Genomic DNA, 21058 nt, shown 5'->3' with positions numbered 1-21058 from the left:
TATGCCCTGAAGGGCCCGTGGGCTACGAAGCGGCCAAAGCTGGCCGGGCAGATGCATTTTTAAAACATAAAACGCAACAAAATGGAACGTCTTTGGGCTTCCAGGCGTCGAAGAATAGTCGCAAGTGAAACTGAAAGGCCTACGAGTAGGCAAAAATTATTTTTCATCGATTGAGAGGGTTGTGATTGGAATACCATAAGGCTCATTACGCTGTTCAGAGGCCCTATGTTGTTTCAGGGAGGGCCTATATGCCCACTCGCAGGGTGAATCCGATCCTCAAGGAGCTTTCCACGCTGCACTTGTTTTCGTTGCGTTTTCCCGGAGGGCCATGGGCTGTTGTTGGGGCCTTTCCTGCTACCGTGCCGGGGCGCTCTTGTCAATCAGGGGCCTTCCACAGTTTCTTTCCATTCCCCCGAAAGGCTCTGTGCCCTATTGGTGGGGGTCAGATGTTAACCTACCGGTATATTCGGTTGTTCAGGGGCCTTCACAATGGCCTCGGCTAAGCTACCGACACACTCGCGACATGCTCATGGGTCCTTAACATTGGACTAGGGCACTTCCAGCGGCTTAAACATCCAGTACTTGTCATGGGCCCATGGTTCATGGGCTCATGGGCCTTAAACACTGGTTTGGGTATTTCCCATTGCGAAGCGCTATTGTCAGGGGCCTATCTGATAAGCTGCTCGGGCCCACTCGATCGCCCGGGGGCCCTCTAAATTGCGTCTTTGGTACTTCCCATTTGAATGGAGGGCCCTAAACTCTTGTCGGGAGTCCTATCTGTTAACCTGCTCTGGTGCACTCGATTGTTCAGGGGCCTTCTTCATTGCGTCGTTGGTATTTTTGACTTGAATGGATGAACGAAAATTATCTGTGCTCTTGTCGAGGGCCCGTCTGTTCACTTGCTCGGGCACACTTGATAGTTCGGGGACCCTCGATGTTGTGTCGTGGGTACTTCTTATTTTAATGGATGGCCCTATGTTCTTGGCAGGGCGCCGTCTATTAAACTGCTCAGGCCGGTGGCGGATACAGAGGGGAAGGCACAAGACCATTCGTCCCTTGTGCCCCGAGCGGCCCATAAGCTCCGAAGAGGCCATAACAGGCCGAACAGACCCAGTTTTCTAAAACAAAACGGAACAAAATTGGACATCTTCGGGCTACAGACAACCAAGATCAGTTGCAGACGAAAGTGAAGAGCCCATGTGGAGACAAAGTTAATTCTTCGCTGATTGTGAACGTGTTGATTGGGGGCAAGATTTGGGGCTCATTACGCTGTCCAGAGGCTTTGCAGCCCTCGTTACATGCTTTTGCCCGGGCCCTACATGTCTACTTCCTGGGCCAATCGGATCGCTAAGGAGCCCTCCACGTTGTCCTTGATATACTTGCCCTTTCTCGCTGGGCCTTATGCTGCTGTTGGGACACTATGTGCTTACATATCTGGGCACTCATGATCGGTCTTGTTTTCCTCCACGATTCTTTCCATTCGCCCGACAGGTTGTGTACGCATCTTGCGGGCCGCGTATGCCAGGATACACTCAGTTGCTCCCGGGCCCTTCAAATCGGTGTCGGATTCTTTCCATTTGCTTGGAGGGCCATGTACTGTTGCTGAAGTTTGAAGTTCAAATATGGTAAGGTACCGAGCCACGCGATGTTCAGGGGCCCTTTGCTTTGAACTAGGGCTTTTTCTTCTTGATCCCATTTGCCGAGGCCCTTTCACTTCTATTGGGGTCCTTTCTTCTTACCTGTCCGGGCACGCTTGATTGCACAGTGCCATTAATTCATTACACTGGTATTCTGTAATTTCCCTCTGTTCAGAGGACCCTGTGCTCTGGCCAGGGTCCCATATGTCAGCCTACCGGAGCATTACTGTTCGTTCAGGAGCCCATCACACTGGTCTTGAGTTCTTCTCGCTTGCTCTGAATACTCTATGCTTGTTGACGAAAGCCTCTTAGTTGGTATTCCGCGGCACCCATCATCGCTTAGGCTCTGTCCCTATCGACCTTGATGTTGAGCCTTAGAGCAGCAGTCGGATATGGGCTGATAAATTTTTGCATGTAATTGTGTGAGGTAATGTTACGTGCCGCCGATGTCGTATGTGTCATTTCCATTAGCTGGTTAATGTGTGACACTAACTGTACTTGGCACGTTGTGTTGTTGATAGATTTTGAGCCCTAAGATGCTTTGTATTCCTTTATGAAAAGGAAAATATCTGTATTAGTCATCAACCACCAGCTGATTACATCGACCAGCCGACTAGCGATAAAAAGGCTTAGGAACCATGTTGTTGTTTCTTTTGATGGCATTTAGCACCCAACTTTGATTTATTTTGCCCGTTTTAAGAAAAACTTAGCTTGTGATTACAGAATTCATCATGATCTGGAGAAAGTGCAGAAGCTCCATAGATATGCATACTAACACGCCTAGCTTTCTTCCTATAGCTGCGCAGAGTAATGTGGGCTCCATGTTTACTACTTATATATATATATATATATATATATTTATATTTATTTTTTAATACAGATATATGTATATATATATATATATATACATATATATATGTATATATATATATATATATATATATATATATATATATATATATATATATATATACATATATATATATGTGTGTGTGTGTGTGTGTGTGTGTGTGTGTGTGTGTGTGTGTGTGTGTGTGTGTGTGTGTGTGTGTGTGTGTGTGTGTGTGTGTGTGTGTGTGTGTGTGTGTGTGTGTGTTATACATCTATCTTCAAGTTAAATGGCAGCAACACCAGTTTTGGAGAGACCTATAATGTTGGGTGGTACCCCTCTTAATGAAATCCTAAATCCCCCTTGTTCCGGAATTCATCTTTCGGTCAACAACCTGGCATATGGAATATATTTGGTGCAGGGCTTCCACTACAAATGGCTGTGTCATTGCAGGTCATTGCAGGGAAAATTTTGACACCCTGTCTCAGCCCTTTTATTAATGATAGAATGGTGAGCTACTCCTTGCCCTGAACTATGGCATGAATATTTCTACGGATCGTAGGCGCCCAGGCGCCCATTTTATGCTGAGGCGAATTCTGCTGATCAGCAGCTGCTTGTAAGTCGTTCTTTGCACAAACGCTTCGCAGCAAGCTTTAACGCAGTTGTTTTCTTGCATCCCTTAGGACTTCTTCTGATGGCATGCGTCATTTAAAAGACACGTGAACGGCCAAGCGACCAAAGAGTTTAAGCTCCGAAGTTCTCACCAAGTTCAGGAACGGTGTCTGCCAGCGTGCAGACAGGTGGGAGGAGCGCGTGAGGTCAAACCACGCATCACTGTGGCTCTGGGCTACGTCATGTGCCATCCGTCCTACAGCGTTACGGTCTCCCGACAAATCCGCTGCGTAACGTTCGAAAAGGTGGGATTTCTTCATAAACTGCCGCTTGGAAAGCAGTTGTGAATTTGTGAAATTAGATGCGACTGAGCAAGAACTCAACAGTTATGCTTCTACAAAAGTGCACTAGAGGATGTGACGCCGACGGTAAGCCTGCCCTGGCCTCACACTGAGGTCAGCTGCCTTTCGTATGATAATCTGTAACACTCCTGTCTGGAAGTCCGCTCGCCTCCCCAGCCGCCTAAAACGCCTAAAGGGCTTGGATTCGTCCAAAGCTTTTTTTATTCATTTCGTCATGCACGGGCAGAAGATTCAGTTCCATGACGCTGCCTTTTAATCTCAACAAATCCGGAGCTCAAATACCGTGACCTTTGCGCTTTGCTCGGGACGTAACGCCAGTCTAAAACACTGTCGTATTGGAGCACCGCTACCTCATGATCATTACCGTAGTTACCCGCCGTAGTCTTTTGATGGTAACGCCGAAACTATGCAACAAATTGCTGCAGTGGGAAAATAAAATTCATTGACAAAAGCGAGAATAATACATGGACCAAGAACAGCCCTCTTTCTGCGGCATGCTTATACAAATGGAATGCAAAAACGATTTTTCAGCAAGCCCAGTTCCTCTCATGAGACAACCGAGTCGCATCTGCTTGCCCGAGCAGCTCTTGCGCAGCACAGCGCTCTGTGAAATGTGACGCTACAGGTAGCCACGAAGATGTCCTCTATAAGTCATTTGTGGTTTCACGGCCAAAACCCCGTCGGCGGTGTTTATTTTCATCCGTCCAGAATAACAGTGTTACGCATTTAAACTTGGCGAGCGGCGAGTGACCGGCCGAGCAGCCATGAATGAGGCGGCGTCACGGCGTCGTCCCGGCGGGCCGACGCAGGCCTGCAGCTGCAGTCGCCAAGGGCAGGGCCACAGCGGGTGCCACGGCTGCTGCTCACTGGCCAGTGCGTGCCTGCTCGCCTGGGAGCGCCTCGGTGGAGAGCTGCCGTCCCAGGAGGTGCCTAGATGATCGCCGCAGGGGCCGTGACAGCAGTCAGTTGGCATGATCGCCCGGCTTTGGTCCTTCTGATCCCAGCGGCGTCTGTTGGCAGTGCCTGGTGAGCCATCTCGTCGCTGCTGATGGTGTCGGTCCCGCACCGCGTCGTCCGACGCTGGTCGTGTACGAACGACAGCGAGCCGCTGGGTGACCAGCCGGGTGGCTGGAGGGCGTTGGGCACAGCTGGCACCCGCTGCGGTGGTCTTGTGTCACCCGAGATCAGCCGGACGGCTGGAGGGCGCGGGGCACCGCTGCCATCCGCTGCGGTGGTCCGGCGTGACCTGACCGCAGACGGATGGCTGGAGGGCGCGGGACACCGCTGCCATCCACTGCGGTGGTCAGGCGTGACCTGACCGTAGACGGATGGCCGGAGGGTACAGGGCACCGCTGGCACCCGCTGCGGTGGTCTTGGGTGACCTGAAGTCAGCCGGATGGCCGGAGGGCGCGGGGCACCGCTGGCAGCCGCTGCGCTGGTCCGGCGTGACCTGGCCGCAGACGAGCGCGTGTGGCTCTCGTGGTAGCCGCTCGCCGCCGCGGTCGCTGATCGGCAGCCGCTGCGGTCGGCTCCGGCTCAGCCGCCACCCTTCTGTCAGATGTGCTAGAACACAGGCCACACACCACACAAATTGTATACGCTCTGCGCGAGGCATGTATGTTCATGCCTGTACGCGCCGAGAACGGGGGTTTGATGTGTTTAAGTTATATTTTCATGTACGTGGCGTAAAAAATGCATGCAACCAGTCACCAGGGTCCTAACAAGATACGCCTAGCACTAGCCAAGGTCGGGGTGGCCAAGTTCTACGACTCAGGTCGCTACAACCGCGCTGGCATTATCAAATGTCGCGTCTTCTGAGAAGATGGCACTGCTACAAAGCAGGCACCACCAGCCAGTTAGCTAGTGTCTGTAGAGGATGTGGCCACTTCCAACAGCAAGGTGGCAGGGAGATGCACGGGAAGGATGCCAAGCTCGTAAAAAGGATCGGGGAACTCATGATTACAATGCGTTGGATAACAGCGGCAGGCAAACCACCAGGTGTCGAGAATTATCGCCGGTCTCACTGCATCATATCATGCAGTTTATGATGGGACTGATGCAGCCGCATAATGCCTTTTATGACGGATTTCGTTTTGTATAGCGTTACGTTGCATTGCACTTCGAGTTTTGCATCTTGCATTTGCCTTTATCAAGTTATGTTTCGGAACACGATGAAAATAGTTTGTCGTCTCCCCTTCCCTCCCCTGTTACTGTCCCAAACCTACGTGATCATCTACTTCAGCCTCATGCTGAGTCAGAAGGTCGGAATCTGGGCAAAGGGATGGTACTTGGAACACGGCTCTGGATGTTTACATTCCTCTCAGCCCACCTTTATGTAGTAGTGGAAAGCAGCTCTCTCCGCCTCTTTCTTTGAGTGCGAATTCCTCGGCACAGCTGCGGTGCCAGCATGTTATGGCTGTCGACGGTGTTGAGCGTGAGCAGGGCCGAAGAAAGGATGTAAACAAAACGTCATAACCAGCGGTGTGGCCAAGGAACCTGCCCTTCTCCCGTTCCCCTTCCCCTCTTCATTTTTGTTCACCATGGATTGTTGCCGAGAAAACATTAACAATTTTCTCTGTTAGTTCCGTCCCCGCCCCCCGCTTAAGAAAATCCTGTCCGCGCCCCTGGTGAAAATGTGGGCCCTGAAAAGACTGCAGTGAGCGTTTTGTTTTCTTTTGTTTTGTTTTGTTTTGCTTGTCTGGGCCAGATGGACTCCATACTACTCAATACTACTCAAATACCGGATAAAAATACATATATACGAAATTCATAAAATAAAATCCATACATAAAATAAAAATACATACATACAAAATACTACTCAAATACCAGAGTGGTATTTGAGTAGTATTTTGTCCAGGTGATGCATTTGCTCAATGATGGGGTTCTTTGAGAATGCGGGTATTTTTGTTGATGACATTGCAGCATTGTCCACAAAGACAGTGGCAGCTCATGAGTTAGCGGCAACCCAAATGCGCACAGAGACTGACAAACTGAGTTGACGTGATTTCTCAAAATACCTAGCTATCGTGGCGCCATGAGTAGCCAGAATGTGGGGTCACTACTCAGCTGACGCCGCGTGCGGTGGTGGACATCGATACACTACATGACCTGCGTTCAAACATGAATAGCGAGCAACCAATCTCTCGTCGCCGCTAGCATGTCGGTACTCATACAAAAAGGCGCTACAATACATTGCCCTAATATTCTTTTAAACAAATTGGGAGACTTGACGTTTGCCTGACGCGCCGGAACAGTCATAAGCGTGGCATTGCGGGAATGGGGACGCCCGTCTTAAAGCTTTAAAGCGTGGGGGCAGCACGAGACTCCCTGGGCACAGAGCATTAGCACGTTGGAAGATTCATAACTCCCATGTGCCACGCATCTTAACCTAACTCGACACTCAGAATGGGGTTAATGACGCCAGAGTTCACGCGGCAGGTGTCTCCGCGCCCCCACTGCCATCTCCTCCCAGCTAACCGAGCCGCGGCGACCGACGCCGGCGCCGGCGGTGGACAGAACGCTCCTCCCTCACGCCCCCCCCCCCCCCCCGCCGCCGCCCTGCCAGGGTGACGTCACAGCTCGGGGGCCAGCGGCGGACGGCGGCGCTGGCCGCCAGTTGGTGGTCGGACCTGTGGCGGACCGCCTTCCACGCGGCGCGCACAGCTCGCGTGCAGGTGCGCGAGCAGTGGGAGCCCCGAGCTGGGTCAGGCGACGAAGCTGGAGACGGTGGCGGGGCCGCTCGCTGCGCACGGCGCCCCGGCCGAGCTGGTCCTCCGCAAGGACAGCATCCTCAGGAAAGGTAAGCGCAGACAGCCGGACGGTGTTCGGTGGGGACGGCCGCGGCCGTGGCTCCGGTGACCGGGCACCAGCCGGCGCGGATCACTCCGAGATGCCACAGAGGCTGCGGTACCACGACCACACCCGCGCATGTGTGCGGAGTCACGCAGTTTGGTGGAGCTGTGGTATCTCGAACAACTTTGGAATTAGTCGTCAGCCGAAGTCAACCAAGCCCTTTATCACACGCGCGAAAAAGCACAATTTGGTATCACACATTTAAGGATCACTGATGTCGATGATGCTTCAACGACTTTTGACAACAGATCAAAATTAGATATTTTCGGAGGGGGATCGCTCAATGCTTAGAAAATTTGGAACGAGACGGGTTTTTTCGACGTCCATTGATTGGAATCTGCGTTGCAAAATATCAAAAGCTTGTAGACATGAATCATACTGCATTTTGGATTATTTGTATCGTTCTAGCTGTTCTTCTGGTGCATACCATGGGAATGGATAAAACTTTTGTTCATCAGGAAACATGCCACCTTGCCATCCAACCGCATAACGGGAATAAGCAGTCTTAGTTAACATTCCCAAATTTGTTACCCGAATTGGGTGTAAAGCGAGGCTGCCTGTTCTTGTAGTAAGAGTTATTGGCTATGGGGTGGTTGCTGTGTCGATGTTCAGTAGACCACCACTCCTTGTGTGTGAATGCTCTCCCGAAATCCTAGAAACGGCACATTCCTTTTCAATGAGCGGAATGTGATGAAAGGGCAAGGTTTTAAGGATGTGTGGGTACGCAGCATATTTACCATACATGGCAACACACGGCAATAGGGAGATGAACGCTGCTGGAAATTTTTACCCCTATTGAGGTATGCATCTTGCTCGCTCTCCATGTTTACTTCGTTCCATTCAATGTCAGACCCGAATTACCAGAGCGGACACCAAAACACAAAGACAAACATTGATGTCACGTTTAAGGGTCATCTGGTCTTCGCTCCCTTCCATTCCCCTCGAAACACCTCTATTCTCGACTCGTTATTAATATTTGACTTCACTACGCTGATATTAAACACAAAGTTAATGTTCGACATTTCCAGAGATGGGAACAACTCTGCCTTTTCTCCCCAGTTCCGATCGGCCGCTTCCACCGTTGCGGAATATGGTTGACAATTTTAAAGCAGCATTTCCTTACGATAGGCTTCGTCATCAGCTTTTGATTCGGAAACCTGCACCTCGGTATATTCAACACATCTGATTTTACGAAGTCCCTCGAGAACATAAATGCCCGGCTCTGACGACATGGAAACTCGGGGAGAGCAGGGTGCATCACCCGACCCCAAGGTTCGTAAAACCTTGCATTTGGCCCACCAACATTTAAGGGACATTTAGCATTGGTCTTTCGGTAAGAAGTGGAACCCAAGAGCGTTTTGCTTCCAAGCGCTACGTAACTCTGCCCCTCAACTAAAACCATTTTATTATGCATGCATGCACCTTTTTCTGGATTCCAGACAGGGGCGTAATCATGGCGAAGGAAGCAAGTGAGCAATATCCTCCTCGTGGATCTAAAACAAGTTCAGACTAGATGCTGAGTTGTTCTGTATTGGTTCTGTCCAAAGTCGGAGGATTCGGTGAATATTGGCACTTATCCTCGCACCCTGACGAAAGTTTCCGCCAGTTGCCTGTTTCCTGAGCACAACGTTGCCAACAATGAAGATGACCTATTCCAGCTTTTCTTTATAATTGGCCACGTTACGTTTGACCATCACCTGGCTTGGCAGGGTAGCGCCTGGCAGTTTGTAACGTATTCAAAGCAGGCAGGCGCAACACTTTGTGGAAATGTGATGTTAATGCGGCTAGTCCAAGCATCACTTCGCCGAAATGATCTTGTTCTCCAGATTCTGCGAGGTGCTACGCAGAGGGCACGCCTTCCTTCCAGAGCGCTGGGGTGGTTCGCGGCAGGGTGCATCGGTCAGGTGCACGACCGTACAGCTTGGCACAGCCGATGCATGACATCACACTGCCTGCCACCGCATGCCGCGTGGTGTGGCTAAGAGCCAGAATCAAATTACCGGGACAAATCATTTCGCACCAGTCGCACGACCGGGTGTGGTGTCTTGGAGCGGGTCCGGGCACAGCGAACCTGAACGGTATCCGTGTCAGCCGAGCTCGGCGGGCGGTGACGTCACCGTTTCCGGGCGGCCGCTGGCCGGCTGCCGGGCCGCTGGCGCCGGCCATCTCGGCGCCGGGGGCGCCGCCATCGGTCGCGCCTGATCGGGGTCGTGGCGCGCGGAGGCGGCGCCGCTGACAGCCGGACGTGCCGGATGGCGCCGCCGACACGGCCGCTCTGCTGACTACGCAGGAATGTCGGCGGCCGGCGGCGTGCTGACCGCACCAGCGGTAACCGGCCCGGAGGTGTCCGGACCGGAGGTGTCCGGCCCAGAGGTGTCTGGACCGGAGGTGTCCGGCCGGTGGTGTCTGGACCGGAGGTGTCCGGACCGGAGGTGTCCGGCCCGGAGGTGTCCGGACCGGAGGTGTCCGGACCGGAGGTGTTCGGACCAGAGGTGTTCGGGCCAGGGGTGTCCGGGCTGGGGCGACCGGACCAGAGGTAACCGGACCAGAGGTGCCCTGGCAGGGGGTGGTTGCGCCAGCAATATCGGCCTGGAAAACGCCGATTAATTCTTCGCTCACTACCCATTGGCAGGTCCGCTGGTGTTCTTCCAGGCTGTGATCCATTCGTGAACCTTGTTAGGCACTCTCACGAACAGATGAAAGACACTACAGTTCACGCACAGGCAGACATGATGTACGTGAGTCAGTAAACGAGGTCAAGACGCTGATGTCAGAGCGCAAGGACAATGGAAACCCATTGGATGCTGAAGGGCGGTCGAGCTAAGAACGGCTGCCTTGCGTTTCGCTCCTTTTTGTATGGGACTGGCCGAAACGAAATAGGCTGAATTTGCGGGTCAACTGGCGCGATGCCTAACCTAACCTGGAAGACTGCAAAACTGCACTCAAGCGTTCAACGCACTGCTATTTCAAATGTCATGAGGGTTTCATTGTCTTTCTTGTATTTTAACTATAGGTTTGTGACTCCTCGTACCGCAGCTCTAACTCAAAGTTCCGATATGTTCACACTTTCCATAGTGCTATCAGTGTGGATTTTGAGATTATATAAGAGGGAACCTTGGCTGCAGAGGCCCAAGGTCTGCGGGGATTTATGTGAACAAACACTAGCTCAAAGCGACGCTGAGCAGCAGCCGCCTCTCCGCCAGCCAGACGACCTTGCTCGGCTAACCCGGAACAGCCTGCTTTAATTGCCAGCCTGGTAACGAGGACCACCCCGACATTGACCTTCCACCGAGTGCCAGCTGTAAGGACCCGTCCTCATGCACTCGGCTTTTCCCCTAGCCATACTCCAATGCTGCGGTCGTGGCTGCCACCCACGGCCTCCTTTGTTCTTACCGCGACGGATGTATGTCCCGTGGCCAAACCTGCCCCTATACTCGCATCCACACGAAGAAAACGGCACTTTGTTCGCGACGCCCGCGTGTGCCCGTCTCGTCCGTCCGCGGGCTCCCAGCAGGTGCCCCCTCTGGCAGCTGTGTTTATCCAGCCCGCCAGAAGGCAGCTAACAAGTGAGTCACAAGAGCGTGTCACTGTGCTGCGCGCTGACGGCGTCTCAGTCAGCGGCCTGTGTCATCCGGAGGACGCTCTAGCGCCAGCGCCACCCAGACCGACAGCCTGGCGGACTTGGCACGTGGAGCGACGGCATGGCACCACTGCAGCCGACGAACTCGCTCGCTTCCGGCGGCCCCCAGGACCTCGAAGGTCAACCTGCAGGCCGCCTCGAAGGCGTTGTGATGTTGGCGAGCACTGTAACCCAGCCGTAGCGCCTGCGCCTGCTCCTCTCGGCTGCCACCGCATCCCTCGGCGGCGAGGCGCCCATCGGCGTCCGCCTCGAGAATGCCCGCGATCGGCGGCGGCCTCCGGCGCGGCGGGCTATTTCTGGCCGCGCGACACCGCGCGACACGCGCAGATTCAGAGCGGAACGGACGGAGCAGACGGACCGGTGCCGTCTCCCGGTCCCGACCGCCGCCCGACGCGGCCCGCCCCGAGCCGCCGCGGCAGCGAGGCCGGACGGGATGGGGCTCATCGGGACACGCACGGATGTGCCGCACGGCTTGGCGGCACTGCGGCACAGCATACCACCGCAGGCCGAGTCTGCTCGCGGGTTGGCCGATGGGGCGGTTTTTTCATGGAGAGCTAGACAGCGTTTTTAAGGAGCGCAAGTTCCAGCCCCGCAAGGTCAAACAAACATGCAGAAGGTCTGCGGTAAACTGGGGTGGCATACTTTTCAGGGTGTTTACAATTTACACAACATCCCATTCAGTGGGCTCACTGACACTGAGACCTCACGTTCTGTGCTAATAGACACCTGGCCACGGAGGCCGGATAAGCCCGGTTCTGTTGGCTTCTGTGTGTGTGTATGTGTACGTAGCTTGGGAGAAAAACAAACAGGTGATTAGAAGTGGTGCCTGGTAAACCGAAGGTTGTTTTATCGCCATGTGCACAAACAAGAAGAGAACCATTGCTTTGGCTCGCTCTTCGCGCCACTCCCTCGCTCTAGGTCTGTATTCTCCTGCCTAGCTAGTGTAGCCTATAGGCAGATATAGAAACGCATCTTTAATATGCAGCTGACACATGAGGATATCATCAATTCAATTAGAGTATTGCTATTGAGTGTGGCCAGAATCAGAAGTATTGTAAGTACTTTCCATAATTTTGGAAAGCAGCTGTGCAATCATTCGTGGCTGTTATAACTGAAGTGGCGGCTAGTCAGGAAAATTTACAAATTGAATATACACCAGCATTCATTGGACGCTTTCAGGGTGCAAGCACCAGACGTGAGGAGCTATTCAACGCCATGCCCATAAAACCGTAAGCGAAAGTCATGTTCGGCGCTTCACCATACCACAAACAGAGGCCAGAGTCGGCCTGTCGCTCGACTACGAATTTCCTGCGTATGTGTACGGACCCGGAGCACAGACCGACACAGGGTCGGTTTGAGCTTCCCTAGGGCCGGGCGCGGCGGGCCTATGCCGAGCTTCCCTGAGGCCGGGCGCAACGGGCCTACCCGAACTTCCCTGGGGCCGGGCGCAACGGGCCTACCCGAACTTTCCTGGGGCCGGGCGCAACGGGCCTACCCGAACTTCCCTGGGGCCGGGCGCAACGGGCCTACCCGAACTTTCCTGGGGCCGGGCGCAGCGGGCCGACGCGTCGTGGCCGTGGAGCGGCCCCCGGCGGCTGCGCCTCTGCCAGCTCGACGGCGGGCGCTGTCCGTCGTACGTGTCGACAGCTGCCAAACTGATGGCGGCGCCGGCTGCGGAAGGTCGCCAGCAGCGAGCCGACAGCGGGACGAGCTGCGCAAAACGCCCGACTGACGGGGCCGACTCCCGCGTTCGGGAGACGCGTGATCGGCACAGCAGCCCGCCGGCGTCCGGGCACGGCGCCGCGGGACACTGTACCGGAAGATGAGCCTCCCGGCAGCAGCCGCCAAGACTCTGTCCTATGGTAAACCGCTTAGGTATTCCCGTCATGGTTGAGCGGACATTGTGCATTTTAGCAATGATATCGTTCGTTATAATGTCAAACTAGTTCTCGTGACACTTATGATAACACTCCCCAGTACTTGTTAAGATACCCCGTGTCGTTATCCGCGCATCATGCTTCTGCACCCAAGAGAAGAGAAACGGGCTGCTTTTCGGTATTCGCCGCCCTTCTCTTTAGAGGGGGAGGGGGCACAGAGGCAGTTCTTAATGCCTCATTTAAGTCACATCGCGAATCAATCCACTGATAGGGGTGACAACACATACTAAGTATTGTTAGTAACAAGTAACTCCTACTCAAACACGTAATAACACATGATTTTATTAAGCTGCAGGCCACTGGTGACGTCACAGGCCACGTGACTATAATTGCATTGAAAGTTGTCCAAAATTGCGGATCAATTTCGATGCACGGAGAGATCGAGATTAGGTGGACCATTCACTCAGAATGGCATCTAGTCAGGATTCCTTTTCTATAAAGACGAACAGTTGTGTACGCTATGTGTCAATTACTTACGTGCTTACAATTTCAGGTCAAGTCATCTAAAAGTTTGAACGCCGTTGTACCTAACCAGGCTCGCCTTTAAATGTTTAGCATGGTTGATATAGAGTCATCCATTGACCATCAAATATGCTGGTTATCCTTCAAAATGCGTGCACTGACCCCCTAAATTATGCTGACCGAAGAGTTCAGTATAGCTTTGGCCTCAGTGCGAAACATTATGTGTCTCGGGACCAATTTATTTTAGGCTCGTAAACTGCCTCCACGTAATGTCTGCACTGTACGGTTACCGCATTGAGTATAACGTAGCGTGACCTCAGATGGCTCTTACATTGAAATTAAAAAATTCAAAAGTAAGTCACACTTTCAGTAATTGGTTGCCTGATGCTTTTCAGAGGCGATCTAACTTGAGATGGGTTTTAGGATGATACGCGTTAAGTTGCTGACTGTTCACACGAAAAGTCACTCATGAGCAATATGAGATTTAAAGACGGCATACAAAAGTATGGAACAATATCAGAAACCTATTTTGTTAAAAGGCTCAAGTTATGACGTCATTGCAGGTATGCTTAAATGATATGACAGTTAAACACACAACTGTGGTTTCATGACTCGTGCCATAAATGATAAGGCTGTTGCCGGCTGAAAGCAGTAAGCGTTAACACCAGACTTGAAGACTAAAGATCATCCACTTTCGATAAATTTTAGTACGGTACTTCGATTGTACCTAGGATGACTCAGAATTAATTTTGTATGCAGGATATGTTGAGCATGTGTTGAATTGTGTCAAAAATTTTAGTTTACTGGCTTCACTTGATCCGGCGTTCTAGTCCAAAATTGAAAGGGGCTTCGAACGCCCCACAGTAAATGGCTCATCAATTCCCTCAATAGATCTAACTTGATGGTAGCAAAACGCAGGACAATGCCACCACCTTCTGATGACCATTTCCAAGAAGCACAACTCAAGGAGCTGCTTTCTTCATATATAGCTACTTTGAAGGCCTTGTTCAGATGATAGGGAGCAGGTGGGAGGTTTTATGAGGTATCGTGCAGCTGCCGCTTCCTGCGTGCTTCCCGGTTACGCGACCGCGAGCCCGCGCGAGCGTCCCTTCATAACCCGGCAGCCGCTACAGGCCGGTGCCGGCCGGCCGGCTCTGCCCCAGCCACTAATGCCTGCTGCCTGCCCTGCTCCAAAAATCCGAGTGTCCGATCGACGTGCCGGCTGGTGGCGTGGGAGGGCAGGGCAGGGAAGGGAAGGGCAAGGGTTATGGCTTGGAGCCAGCTCAGCGCCGGCGCCGCTCCTTCAGAGGCGCCGGTCGGTCGCGCTGCATCCGGTGGATTCTGAGTGACCCCGCGCCCAACTACGCCTCGGGCGCCTCAGGACTGCACTGCGCGCCGCTCCAGCTGGAAAAGCCTGCCGAGGACTGACCTTGCCCGGCCCCGGAGCCGGTGCTGCGTGACTGGCGGAATGGCGGCCACTCTGTTGGCAGTTGTACACGCTGTGTGGCGCCGGGAACGGCCCACAAATCATGAACAGCATCTGAGTGATCTATTTAGCAGTCCCTTGCGTGGCCGTGAACTATTGCATTTCTTATCGGTTTTCATCATGTTTGATTTATTTGATTTACTTCGTTGCTGTCATTCATTTCTCATGAATATGTACTATCTTTCTGGACGTGTTGTGGATAATTTTAAACAATCTTCATAGCCGTCTTGCGCCAGGTGGTTCTACTGCGTTCTTGGCGTGCTCCATAAAAGCACGCGTGGTGACGTGTGTTGCGTTAAAAAAACATGATAAGCTGCCATACCGTGTTTGGTTTACTTAAATGCACACGGGAAAAACAGATATAGTTCCTTTGCAGCTCAAAACTCATGCATTTTGATGCATCTCGCTACAATAACAAGACCAAATGGTTTGTGTGTCCGGTAACTAATGAATATTCATTTATGCTTTTCCGTCCACCGTGGTATTGTTTATTTTGAGAGACGTTCTTTACGTCGCTCTTGCTGTCCGCCTCCGTCCGAGCCAGTCCGCACCGTCGAGCCGGTCCGCCCCCGTTTTAGAAGTCCTGCCTCCGTCGTACCCAGCCCGCCTCCGTCTGACCTAGCCCGCCTCCGTCGTACCCAGCCCGCCTCCGTCTGACCTAGCCCGCTCCCGTCGGACCCAGCCCGCCTCCGTCTGACCTAGCCCGCTCCCGTCGGACCCAGCCCGCCTCCGTCTGACCTAGCCCGCTCCCGTCGTACCCAGCCCGCCTCCGTCTGACCTAGCCCGCTCCCGTCGGACCCTGTCCGCCTCCGTCTGACCTGGCCAGCTCCCGTCAGACCCTGCCCGCCTCCGTCTAACCTGGCCCGCTCGCGTCGAGCCGGCCCGCCTCCGTCTTAGAAGGCCCACTCCTGTCGTACCCAGCCCGCCTCCGTCTGAAATAGCCCGCTCCGGTCGGACCCTGCCCTCAGAAGGCCGGCCTGCTGTGTTTCAGGCGGCAGTCCTGTGCGTGGCGTGATGCGGCCGCCGCCCACGGTGGACATGTGCCCCGACCTGGACACGCTGGCCGAGCTCGGCGCCGCCGACGAGACGGTGCGCATAGCCGTGCTCGGCATGCAGGGCGTCGGCAAGTCAGGTGAGGGGTCAGCGGACCAGCGTACCGGCGTATCGGCGTACTGGCGTACCGGCGCACTGGCGTACCGGCGTACCGGCGTACCGGCGTACCGGCGTACCGGCGTACCGGCGTACCGGCGCACCGATGTGCCGGCGTACCGGCGTACCGGTGTATCGGTGTGCCGGCGCACCGGCGCACGCCTCGCTGGAGCGCGTGAGGACCGAATCGAGGGAGGGAGGGGAAACGGTCCGGAATTTGTTTTGTGAATGGCTAAGGGAGCACAGTCGTTGGTCGCGTGTGGTCTTTCACCGGTGTGTACATGGCGGTAACGGTACACTTACATAACATCAAATGTGGTAACACTGCATTCAGGTGCATTTGTCCTACAACAGAGCCCAGCGGCGTCGTAGATTACAATGGGCGGCTTTAAGGGCACTTGTACCTGCGTTCGCCATGTCAGGATATACGACACCACTTATAGATATTTCATATCGTGTTCTGAGCTCTTGACCCATGTAGCGTATTGCGGCATTGGCTTGTGCCGGTCTCGGAGCTGGTGTGCCTTGGTAACGGTGTTGTTTCAACTTGCAGCCATCACGGTTCGTTATCTGACGCATCGGTTTATCGGCGAGTACAAGTCAAACACAGGTGAGACAGTGACGCCGATCCAGGGGCGCCTCGGCCTTCGATCACATGTCAATCAACGCGGCATGGCTCGATAGCAGTGTGCCTGCTGCCAACTGCTTACTACTTGCAATGGCACCCCTGTTGCATTAGTCGTTAAACTGGTAGTGCGTTGTGTGAACATTGGTTGCCTTGGATAATGGAGGTGTTTCAAGCCAACGGCAACTGCTCCCGTAACTTGTGAGCCAAAGTATTAACATGAGCTACCAAAGGAAAAGCGATGATAGCTTTCGTTCTGGGAAGGGATATGCAATTATTATCAAATGTGACGGCGGCCTCCCTGCGTTGCAGATATGATGTACCATCAGGTGATCAAGCTGGATGGATCAACGATAAAAGTGGACATCATCGATGTCTCAACTTCAGTCCAGGTAATGTGGGAGCCCAGAACACGCGTCCTGGTGAATACATTCAGCGTAGACTAGACATACTCCCAGACCCATTAGTCCAGACGCAGTAATCGTCAGGACACCATTTTAGAAGCAGCCCCGGCAGAGACACCAGTGTTCAGGTATTGTCGCCCAGACGTCCGGTCCATGTGATGTTGCCTGGTGGCGACGTCGTGGAACGCAACATCCTAGGTAAAAAAGCCCGTGCTCTGAGTATAAACGACACGCCAACCGGTGATCCTGACGATGTCCCTTAGACGATTCCATGCTTGCAACTTCCACGGAAAAATCAAGCCTGATTACAAATGCATGACCCGGGCCGTGTGCTGCTGCGCTGAACAACAGCCTAGCTGCCGACGGCGGCCTTTGCCTCGCCCACTCCTACCTCGCTGAGTCTGTGAGCAGCTGCAGCCCCGGTGAGTCATGGTCCATCTCCCTCCTGACTGGTACTGACGCGGGCTGATTGTCGGCTCCTGACACCGTTCTAGGAAGAGGGCCGGCCAGCCCCAGCATCCATCCCAGAGATTATTTAATGCATCCTGTTGGCGCTTCGTGGACTGGCAGTCGGCTTCGCCCCACCACATTGGTCTTCCAGAAAGGTGGCAGCATGGGACGCCGTATCTTGCGCCATGGGCTTGGGGTCACGATTCATGAGCAACCGTCGTCTCTTCGCGGACTCATCAATAATCCTATCTTGTCATCTGCCAGTATTTTCATTATCGCGTTATTTGAGCGCTAGACGGCCATGTATTTATGGCGGCACTACGTTCTGCTGATGGATGCGGTGTTTGTTGTAAACTCAAGAAACTGGACTAACACGACAGGTATAGGCCCGGCGGTGAGCGATAAGGACTAATTTTGGCGGCGGGAGTAAACGCTTTTCAGTAGATCTGCCTGCTCTGGCTTTTTCGACACCCACCCAGGGAAAACACAGAACTGGGGCGCGCCGTCTGGGAGGTGAGAAGTCTCACAAATATTATCCAGCATAACGCGTGAGTTGCCACGGCACAAACGGGTCCAAATGACACGGCCAGATCTGATAGCAGCCACCTGGCAGTCGCGGCAGGGGGCCAGCGCGGTGAGAGGTCAGACTGTTCCGCTCGAGCGGCGGGCAGCTGGTGCGCCCTGCCAGAACACATGCGCTCGACAATGTGGGGCACCGGGTGGACGCCTGAGTCACATAGAGACAATTTACTGCAACAGTGGTGTTATGTTAGTAGGCTATAAGCGCACTGGCATGATTGTTGCCTAACGCTGCACCAGCATCTGCTACCCTAGGATATGACGCCTTCCGGGTAGCTCTCGCTAGTTATGCCAGCCACAAGACCATGAGGGATATGACACTGAAGTCAGAAACTGCGCGCGGGAAACGCCTCTGAGTCGGCCCCGGGGAGTCCTTGGTTCGTTTCCATCGGAACAGGCACCCAAACACGGGGCGCCGAGTCGGTGCAGCGGACCGTGTTGGCGGCGCCGTCGGCGGCTGGTGGCGCCGGGCCGAGCTGTTTTCCAGCGCGCCGCGCTGACGGCCGCTGTCCGGGCGGCTGCCAGCTCCGGCCGGCGTCGGCGTCGGCCCCAGCTCCCCGCCCCGTCACCGGCGCCGGGGCCCGCCGGGTCACCGGGACGACACTGACGAGCGCGCCAGACGGGGCGACGACTCCGCCCGGCCCCGTTTGGCCGATGCCCCGTGGCGGCGCCACGCGACCCGGGCAACGGCACGCCCCACAGACCGCGGACTCGAGGCAGCGAGCGGTCGCGCTGGCGCCGGGCGCGGAGCCGCTTCACAGAACTGTGCCAGATTCCGGCACCGTGGGCTCTCCGAAGGTCCGGATCGCCTCTCGTCACGACCCTTGATGCTTAAGTGCCACTAAATTAGTGACGCATATGCTGGGACTCGTGGCTAGGGTTCACATCCTAGCACTTTTGGCGCTGCTCGCTGGCACAGCATTTTGTTTTCGTTTCCGCGTCAAAGCGGTGAAAGTGCCAGCCGCACGAAACACTTAACCGCTATGATCTGATTTATGCAGTGTGCGTACCGTGACATCACGCGTGAGGCAGGTTTTCCCCATCTACAGCAGTGCATTACAGAAGACCGTGGGATTCGGTGCGACACGACCCGGTGACCTTTGCGCTGTGACGTCACCCAGCTTTCTGCCATTGCAGAGCGGCGCACTGGTGCACAACAACATCCGCAGCTGGGCCGAGGGCTTCCTGCTCGTGTACGCGGTGACCGAGCCCGACTCGTTCGAGCACGCGCGCCACCTGCTGGAGGAGCTTCGCCGGACGGGCGCCGGCCTACGCACGGCCCCGGTCCGCGACGGCTCCAAGAGCCCGGCCGGCCGCCGCAAGAGGGCGGCCACGCCGCAGCGGCCTGCCAGCGGGGACACCGGCGAGCCGACCGCGCCCACCATCCTAGTCGGCAACAAAACCGACCTCATCCACCTGACCAAGGTCAGCGCGCGGGGTCGACACGGCAGCGGCTCGTGTCGGGGCTGTGACGTCATCACGCCGCAGCGGTGGCAGCCATGGGGCAGCGGCGTCGGGGAGAAATGACGCCCGCGGACTGGGGAAGATGCTGTGCCGCATTGCACGGCTGCTTGGCGGGCCGCTGGACTCTGGAGTCCCGGGCAATCCGTCACTGGAATGCCCGCTCATCAACGAGAAACTAATGCAGCGGTCAATACAGACTGGTGCTCGAATCCGCTGATCTCGCATTACTTGTGTGTGCAGATTTTTTTGAAAATTCATGGTTTTAAGTCTCATCGTTATTTGTTGCAGCCCCGATAGCTTGCTGACCTTGGTGCCGCTTCACGAAACAGTTTCGTTTGACGTGAGCGAGACTGTTTTGACACTGACTTTCTCAAGATCTGATGATTATGGCGTTGGTAATGACTTCAGCGAGATCCGAGGAAAACCGTGATCTAGGCATCGCCTCAGCTTTCATTCATCTCAGCGTATGATAGACAAATATTGCCCACAGTATCCCAACATCATATTTCTTCAGATTCAAACTTTGCACGTAGGCTTCGTAACCTAAACAAGACTGGTAAATAATCCTAAGCAGTACACCTCAGCCTGAAGCTTCCCCAACACAGCTCTGTTTACGCAGGCGTCTGGCGTAGCCGGCCGTGCCACGGCCTGACGGTGGACGCTTCTGCCGCAGGTGGACTCGACGCTAGCCCTGGAGACGGCGCTCCGGCTGGGCTGCCAGCGCGAGGAGGTGAGCGCCTCTGACTCGTCCGAGGAGATCAGCGCGCTCTTCCACACCGTGATCCGGCAGTGTCTGGCGCTGAAGCGGCGCCGCTCGGGCATGGATGCGCTGCGAAGCGCCTTCTCCAGCCTGCCACGCGCCGGCCGCGGCCAGGCGCAGGCGGCCGGCGGCGGGCGCCGAGGCGGGCGTCGGCAGCCTGCGCCGGCGCCGGCCGCGCGGCCGCCTCCAGCTGCCCACCCATGGCGAGACCCAGCTGGTGGACATCGTGTCGCCGGTGGAGCTGCGCCCGGCGACGGCGGCGACGGCTGCGGCGGCGCGGGACAGCGAGGGCTCGCACCAGCGACGGCGAGAGCGTCTGCTCCGGCGCCACCTCGTCGGCCTCGTCGGCCGGCTCGGCAGGCTTCCGGCCTCCACACACCGCAGCCGGGGCGCCCGCGCGCAAGTTCTCAGTCTTCGGACGTGGGCCGCAAGCTGGGCAACTTCATCTCGGGCGGCTCGCGGCCGCCCCACGCCCGCGCCCCAACAAGTTCACCACCTCCCCGCTGAAGACGTCCGTGCCCGACCTCAGCAAGGCCTCGCTCTCCGAGAAGCTGGACACGCTGAAGAAAACGGTGAAGAAGGTGTCCGTGTGAGACGTCGCGCGCGCGGGCGCGTTGTGATCCAGACATTGTCGCCGGTCGCGGGCTTTCACCCCGCACGCGCCCGCGGCCGGCCCAGCCAGCATCACCCAACGACTTTGAGTAGTGATGTGAAGCCGAACGGTCGCGTCGGTGTTTGTTCACGGGACATTGGTGTTACGAGTGTGGACGTCAGCGTACATAGTGTACTTTCGCGCATTCGATTTGCC

At 55.0% G+C, this 21058-nt stretch overlaps 1 protein-coding gene across 1 annotated transcript; it reads left to right on the top strand.

Annotated features, from left to right (window-relative positions):
• Nucleotides 1-6318: 6318 nt before the first annotated feature.
• Nucleotides 6319-20843, top strand: LOC119110075 (uncharacterized). Its single transcript, XM_037233818.1, has 9 exons — nucleotides 6319-6340; nucleotides 7059-7241; nucleotides 15811-15951; nucleotides 16522-16578; nucleotides 16906-16985; nucleotides 19164-19451; nucleotides 20164-20364; nucleotides 20441-20584; nucleotides 20739-20843. Exons 1-9 carry the CDS (start codon nucleotides 6319-6321, stop codon nucleotides 20841-20843), a joined length of 1221 nt encoding a protein of 406 aa, XP_037089713.1.
• The last annotated feature ends 215 nt before the right edge of the window (nucleotides 20844-21058 follow it).

This window comes from Pollicipes pollicipes, unplaced genomic scaffold (assembly GCF_011947565.3).
Source record: "Pollicipes pollicipes isolate AB1234 unplaced genomic scaffold, Ppol_2.1 Scaffold_7231;HRSCAF=8579_pilon_pilon_pilon, whole genome shotgun sequence".
NCBI lineage: Eukaryota > Metazoa > Arthropoda > Thecostraca > Pollicipedomorpha > Pollicipedidae > Pollicipes > Pollicipes pollicipes.
This window is presented reverse-complemented; position numbering and strand designations above follow the sequence as displayed.